The sequence below is a fragment of the Salpingoeca rosetta genome, assembly GCF_000188695.1.
Source record: "Salpingoeca rosetta unplaced genomic scaffold supercont1.38, whole genome shotgun sequence".
NCBI lineage: Eukaryota > Choanoflagellata > Craspedida > Salpingoecidae > Salpingoeca > Salpingoeca rosetta.
This window is the reverse complement of record NW_004754896.1, coordinates 190,846-198,345: the sequence shown is the minus strand read 5'-3', so window position 1 is coordinate 198,345 and position 7,500 is coordinate 190,846. Positions and strand designations below refer to the sequence as shown.

Here is a 7,500-nt window from a genome sequence, read left to right as displayed (position 1 = left end):
AGGTGGGTATGCTGAGCACATGTGCTCGCAAATGCACACATCATTAACACACACACACACACACACACACACACACACACACGTGTCACACTGTGCACATACATACACACTGCACACACACGCGCGCGCACACACACACACACACTGCACACACACACGCTCACACACACACACATCACATCACATCACATCACAGCACAGACCTGAATGCGTTTGCGTATGGTTCATAGTCGATGTAAAACGCGTGACGATGCGCCAGGCCCTCCACAAGACGAGCGAGCGTGGCGTTGTGGGGCGTCATGGGTATGTATGGGTGGACCTGAGCAGCACTGTCACGCAGCCACAGATCATCAATATCGCCAGTGATGACAAACGCATCGCCGTGCACGGCTTCGGGGTGCGAAGGCGGCAGAAACTGATGTGCGATAGTCGTGGCGATGATGGCAATAGTCGTGGTGGTGATGGACGTGGTGATGAAGGCAATAAATGTGATGATCATGATGATGTGTAAGGACGGTGGATACTGCAGCCAGCGCGTTGGTGCATCACTTGGTCCTCAAGGTTACAGCAGGAACCATTGCCACGTGCACCATTACTTCACACACACACACACACACACACACACACACACACACACACACACACACACACACACACACACACACACACACACACACACACACACGCATGCACACACACACACATACACACACACACACGCACACGCATATGCATATGGACGTACAGTGGTGCAGGAGCGAAGCGCATCCCACAGTGCAGTTCGGCACATCTGCACGACTTGCCAGCTGACAGGGACGCCCTCAACACTGCAGTTGGCACACAAGCGGGGTGCCGGAATTAACACACATGAGCCATGAACAAACAAAAGGCGCGCGTGTGTGTGTGTGTCTGTCTGTCTGTCCAAACACACTTCACACTGCAAACACTACATTACCCACTACACACGACACACGGACACTGCAAACGTTACACAACACACACACACAAACACGCACACACACTGCAACACGCACACACACACACTGCCAACATATAGCGCACGCACACGTCAAACCCACATTGCACGGTGCTTTGGCGGGCCTTTCTTGTTTGCCTTCCGAATGGCCACTTCAGCATCATCCCGCTGCTGAGGACTGCCATCCTCACCATGCCCTTGCACTGCTTGTGGCTGGTGTACATGTGGCGGTGTGCGCACTTCCTGGTGTGCGCTGATCTAACGAAAGCAAACAAGCGTGTGCATGTGTGCATGTGTGTATGTGTGTATGCAGTGTGTAATCGTGTGTCTACGTTGATAATCATAACTGTGCACTCTCTGCTTCTCCCCCAACACACACAGACACATACACACACAAACAAACACACACAGATACGCACACCCATTCACACACACACAGAGACACACAAACACAGACACACACACAGACACACACGCACACACACAGACTCACACACACAAACGCACACATATACATACACCCTCGTTCATGTTCAGAACAGCACTACGACTCACCTGTAAGCTCTGCTGCTGCTGTCTTGGCTGCTGCGCCATGACAGGGTCCTTCTCAAGAGCGTGGCGGATGCCTTGTGCCGTGTCTGCCATGCTCTCCACGGAGTCAATCAGCCTTGCCAGCACACGCCGATCATCTCGCTCCTCGAGCTGAGCATCCGCGAAGATGTGCGCAGCCACATTTGCACCGCCGTCAGCACGACCCCTGCTTCCACTGCTCGCATCACCTGCTCCTGCTGGTCCCTGGCCCTGGAGGCCAAACACAAACGCCACGGTCGCAAGCAGCACCACTGCCGCCACAGCAGCAACCACAACAACAACAACTGCACGCCGCTGCTGCAGCCACAACAGCCGCAACGATCGGCCCACCATCGCGCGGGCGCAGCAAGCGACAGCACAAAACAACCACAACCGAAATGATGTCATCTGCGTTTTTTAATCATCCTGCGCGCGATTGCGTCCTCTCTTGCCCCCTTGCGTCCTGTTGTCGTTGATTGCACGTTTGCGGCGCAACAAAACACGACCTAGCGCACACCACACAGATTCCCGCTGGCCAACATACGTCATGGCACCCAACCCTCGCACCGGTCGGTCGTTGGGACAATGCTGCGCCACCTCGCACGCAGTTCGCTCGCAATGTTCCAGCACTTAAGAATTGTTGCAGCCCGCCGTGCCCAGGGGTTGGGGCCACTTTGTGCTTTGTGCTTGTTCTTGCTTTGCTTTGTCATCATGTGTGCCTCTCTCACTCACACACACTCTCTCACAAACAACAACCGCCGCCGTGCCTCTCTCCCCTTTGTTTTCCTTTTGCCTGCACCATCCGGATGTCACATACTTGTCGGTGCACCTTTATTCACTTCCACCCATCATGCGCACTGAGCACCTCAACCACACACCACAGGAACCACCCTCATATACCGTCACACACTCGCGCGACCTATCGTGCACAAGGTCGGGGAGGTCAAGCCACCAAGCTGAGGTGGTAAGTCCAAGTCGCACCACCCAGCTCTAGCTTGTTGCTTGCATTGCAGAGGGGGAGAGGACTTGCATCATTGTATCCCCACACCCACAACCTTTGTTCACCACCACCTAAGATCGCTGACACTGATCACCAGCCATCGCCAATACCTGTCGACAATTCGGCAATTAATAGGCCAACTAGCGGGGTTGTCCCCTCTCCCAGTCCGCCCCAAGCTGGGCCTTGATTGGCCTGTCAAGTTGCTTGCCATTCCAGCTGGAAAGCTAGGTTCTTGCGGCCTTGCCCGTGTTCACACCAACTCGCCTGCCTATCACAGAGGTTAGTGCGCCTGTTGCGCGTGTGCATGCGTTGCGTGCGGTGCATGCGTTGCGCGTGTTGCGCGTGCTGCGTGGTTGAGTTTCTTCGAACGAAATGTCGGGTGGCTGGCTCGCCGGCATGGGTCGTGCTGCTTTGCATGTGAGCATGGTTGCAGCCTGCTAGCCTGCTGCACCCAGGGTTGCAGCTAGCTTGCCCCGCTTGCCCCGCTTGCTTCGCTTGCTTCGCTTGCCCCGCTTGACAGAGTTGTTTCGCCCGCTTGCTTGCCGTTTTGCGTGACTTGCGTTCCTATTCATGAACGCACTGCACAATCACCACATTCCCATTCACCTCAACCCGCTCCTCCACGACACAACTCCTCCCGCATCTCAAGCCACACTTTCACGATACACACACAAACACGCCACACACATACTCCTCCCATGGGCACACGTGACACACCTATGGTCTCATTTACACACACACACCTACTCACTGACACGTGCACACGCACACACGCACGCACGCACACACTTATTTTACATGGCATTACGCCGCAATCTGTGCTTTCCCTCTTCTGATGCTTCGGCGTTGATTTCCGTTTCATTTTCCTTTATTCAACAGCTCGACCTTCTCCAAGCAAGACCAGTGTACTCAACAAGCTACGTGTTATCGCACAGTTATTGCGAGCTCCGAACGGCTTTACGGCAGCTTCGAGTTGACTCGACACGGATGCCTGTTGCATCCACGTTCACCACCAGCAATACTCCAGCAACGAGCAGCAACAACAGCAGGCAACAGCAACGAGCAACAACAGCAGGCAACAGCAGGCAGCAGCAGCAGCAGCAGACAACAACACCACGGCAGGCAGTACCTTTAAGTGGCTTTGTCACGACGACGACGACAACGACAGCACACGCATACTTGCCTTCAACCCTGTCAACCACAAGGTCACGTGTGCTGATACACTCTTCAGCCACACAACATCTGCACCATGGCAAGCAACAGCAACAGCAACAGCAACAGCAACGGCAATAGCCAGCCGGCCAGGACGAGGAAAATGCGAGGCCGCAGCGACACGACCGCCACGGCGTGCACTGTTCTGAGTCTCCTCTCCACGGAAACGGCTGCGGGGGTGTCCCGGGCATCGTTTTCGTCTGTCGTCACAAATGCGTCCGCGTGCTCGTGTCGCGCGCAGCCAGACAAGTTTGCTGCGTTTGCTGCCGCTGCTGACCCCTGGGCGTGGGATGACGACCCGGCTCTGAGCACATATGGGTTAAAGCACGAGAGCGACATACGCACGCTCATCAACGACACGATGCGGGCAGTCTCCGTGAGCGGGCACAGCGACAGGGACATGAAGCGCATCACGGCAGGGTTCACCAAGGCCTTTGCTGCCCTCGGCATCGCCATCCCGCTGTCGGAGGTGGTGAAGATGGCAGAACTTGTCGTGTTGAGCATGAGCGCGCCGCACCGCATGTACCACGCCACGAAGCACGTGTTTGATGTTGCACCGCCAAACCCGGCCGACGACCCGCTGGCCTTTCTTGCCGCTATGTTCCACGACATCATCTACCTGCAGGTGGACGGTGGTATTGCCCCGTACTTCCTGCCCATACTCCAGCGCGCGCGCCTGTTTCTCGTGCCGAAGAAGGACATGTTTGACCGGCTGGTTGCGGATGCGCACGACCGCATTCACCGCGTGCTGCAGCGGCGGGCTAGCATGATGACTGCCCAGCACGGCGACGGTGCTGCTGTTGGTGGCAGTGACACAAGCAATGGTGGCGGCCACCACAATCACCACCACCACCACCACCACCACCACCACCACCACCACCATCACCTTGATGATGACCATCACAACGCCAATCACAACGGCGGCAGTCACGACAGAACTGGGAACGATGGTCACCGCAAGCAAGACTCTCAGAGCAGCAGTGCGTCCTCCTCTTTGGAGCGAAGCGACTCGACGCCAGCACGCGACATGAGCGCCACAACCGCAACCACAACCACAGCCGCAGCGACGACGACGACCACCAAAATCACCAGCAACAGTTACAACAACAGGAACCACAACCACACGCGTGGACGGCGTGGGCTTGCGCGGCAGGCAAGAGTGGAGGTGGAAACGGACGAGTTGTGTGGTGCCGACACAATGTCACCGACATCTTGCACGCCGTCTGTGCAGGGTGATGCGTTTGCACTGCACAAGGGCACGCATGCACCTCCCTCGGTTACATCGTCGGCCCCTGTGGTGGCAGCATCACCCACATGGGCCAGCAAGCCGCAATTGCATGGCGGCAGAAGTGGCCGTGGCACTGCTGCTGTCGACACCGCCGACGGCTCACCCTGCAACAAGTGCGACAGTTCCAGCGACACTTCCACAGCAAGCTTCACCAGCACCACCAGCACCAGCACCAGCAACAACACCAGCACCAACACGACGGCCACCGCCCGCAGTGACACGTTCAGCTGTGAGTCGCGTTCGTGCTCGTCTGTCACCACGCCAAGCACGCTGCGTGGGGCGTGCGGCAGCCGCCCTTCCACCGCCACCTCCATCCACACCATCATGGGCTGTGGTGATGTTGATGATGCAGGCGGAAACAGCGAAGGTGCTGCTAGATGCGCCAGTGATGGTCGCGCCGATGGCGAGAGCGCTTACACGGTTGATGTGATTACCGAAGCCAACCACTCTGGCGCGAACGTTGGTGGCGACAACATCAACGTCAGTACCAACAGCATCAGTGACAGCAGCACAAGTGGCGTTCCAGAGGCACTTCGCCCCTTTCCTCAGCGTCGTCGCAAGCTTCAACAGCAGCAGCAGCAGCAGGACAAAACGGATGGTGTTGATCAGAGCCAGCATCCCACCGCAACTGCTGGCGTGGCCATGCATGACGGCATCTCCGACTCTCTGTTTCAGCAGCAGCAGCAGCAACAGCAACAGCAGCAGCAGCAGCAGCAGCAGCAGCAGCAGCAGGATGCACACTCGTGTTCTGATGCCGCATCATCATCATCATCATCATCATCATCGTCGTCGCCTTCTCAGCCATCATCGCTACCATCGACAACACCTGCACCAGCACCACTGGCAACACCACCACCACTGGCAACACCACCACCACTGGCAACACCACCACCACCACCATCGCGGCGGCGCGGGCCAGCCCTCCGTCGTCAGTCGTCCACGCTGACGCGCGAGCAGCGGCAGCAGCACTACTACGCCATCAAGGGTCAGTCCTCGTCGTCATCATCGTCGTCGATGGACATGCCAGCCTCGCCCCACGCAGCAGCACCTGGTGCGATGGCGGTGGGCGTGGCAGCAGCAGCAACAACAACAACCCCACTGGCACCGCTGGCACTGCTGGCACCAGGGGCCGTGACGACAGCACCGACGATGTCAACAGCGGCGGCAAGGATAACGGCGATGTCAATTCCAGAAGGAGTTCAGGAGTCTGCAGCAACGCCGCCCCTCAGCCCAGAGCCACACCACCAAGCCCACCACCAAGCCCACCACCATCAACAAGAAGAAGACCACCAACATCATCAACACCAGCAACAGCAACAACAACAGCAGCAGCGGCGCCAGCGGTTTGCGCGCCGGCGCGGACACACCGTGGGCGTTGTTGGGCACCGGGATGAATCTTTCCTTCCCAATCAGGAAACTGTCGCCATGATGGAGCGCGCGGGCATGATGGGTGCGCGCGCAACTGTTGAAGATGATGGCCATCACGATCAACACGTTACGCGGAGTGCACCTGCGGCACCCACCCACTACGTGCAAGGCTCGTCAACAATAACACCTTCAACCAGCAGCAGCAAGACCGGTGGTAATGGTGGCAGTGGTGGCAGTGGTGGCAGTGGTGACGTGCAACAACAACAACAACAACAACAACAACAACAACAACAACAACAACAACAACAACAACAACAACAACAACAACAACAACAACAACAACAACAACAACAACAACAACAACAACAACAACAACAACAACAACAACAACAACAACATCGCCGGGCCCGCCGCAGTCGTGGTGGTAGCGTGTCGCGCGCATACCACACTCGCGGTCGCTTCTCCCGCACAGCCGATGCTCAGGATGCACGCCTCACATTTGGTGGAGCCAGAGGCTTGCAGGCAGCATCACAGCATGGCAGGGTGTCTCAACAGGCGGCGACGCCAGAGGAAGCAGGGTCAAACACAGTGGACCAGGCGTTGCTGCGATCCTTTGCCAGCCCGCAGGATGCCACGGTCGACTTTCTTCTCAACAGAATAGAGCCGTGGCCGCAGCTGCGGGATTCACCACATGCGCGCATGCACCAGCTGCACGTGCTGTGCCGCCCCGAGCGATTGGCGCTCATGGCGTACCGTCCATTTGAGCAGCGCACTCCAGGCACTGGCGCCAAGGACACGCACACAAGGGGTGGTGGTCGTGGCGATGGTGATGATGGTGATGATGGTGATTGATGGTGATGGTGATGGTGATGAGAGTGTCGGGGATGTGGTGCAAAAGGCCAAAAGGAAGAACCGGCGGGAGCGTTTGAGACGAAGCAACACTGTTGTGGCACATCGCAGTGATGATGATGATGATGATGACGACGGCGATGATGATGATGATGATGATGATGATGATGATGATGATGATGATGATGATGATGATGATGATGATGATGATGATGATGATGATGATGATGATGATGA

General features: G+C 56.9%; 2 protein-coding genes across 2 annotated transcripts in view; one reads left to right on the top strand and one right to left on the bottom strand.

Moving 5' to 3' along the window:
• PTSG_10558 (uncharacterized protein) overlaps window positions 1-1,900 on the bottom strand; it is a gene marked incomplete at its 5' end in the record, with an annotated part of 5,690 nt that extends 3,790 nt beyond the window's left edge. Inside the window, 4 exons of the mRNA XM_004988036.1 lie at window positions 204-415; window positions 746-827; window positions 1,080-1,234; window positions 1,532-1,900. Of these exons, the coding sequence (XP_004988093.1) occupies window positions 204-415; window positions 746-827; window positions 1,080-1,234; window positions 1,532-1,900 (818 nt within the window). The remainder of the gene's footprint in view (window positions 1-203; window positions 416-745; window positions 828-1,079; window positions 1,235-1,531) is intronic.
• Window positions 1,901-3,795: 1,895 nt separating this feature from the next.
• PTSG_10557 (uncharacterized protein) lies at window positions 3,796-7,266 on the top strand (the record flags this gene model as incomplete). The annotated part of the gene is made up of 4 exons (XM_004988035.1): window positions 3,796-4,557; window positions 4,990-5,791; window positions 5,966-6,097; window positions 6,887-7,266. 4 exons carry the CDS (start codon window positions 3,796-3,798, stop codon window positions 7,264-7,266), a joined length of 2,076 nt encoding a protein of 691 aa, XP_004988092.1.
• Between the last annotated feature and the right edge of the window lie 234 nt (window positions 7,267-7,500).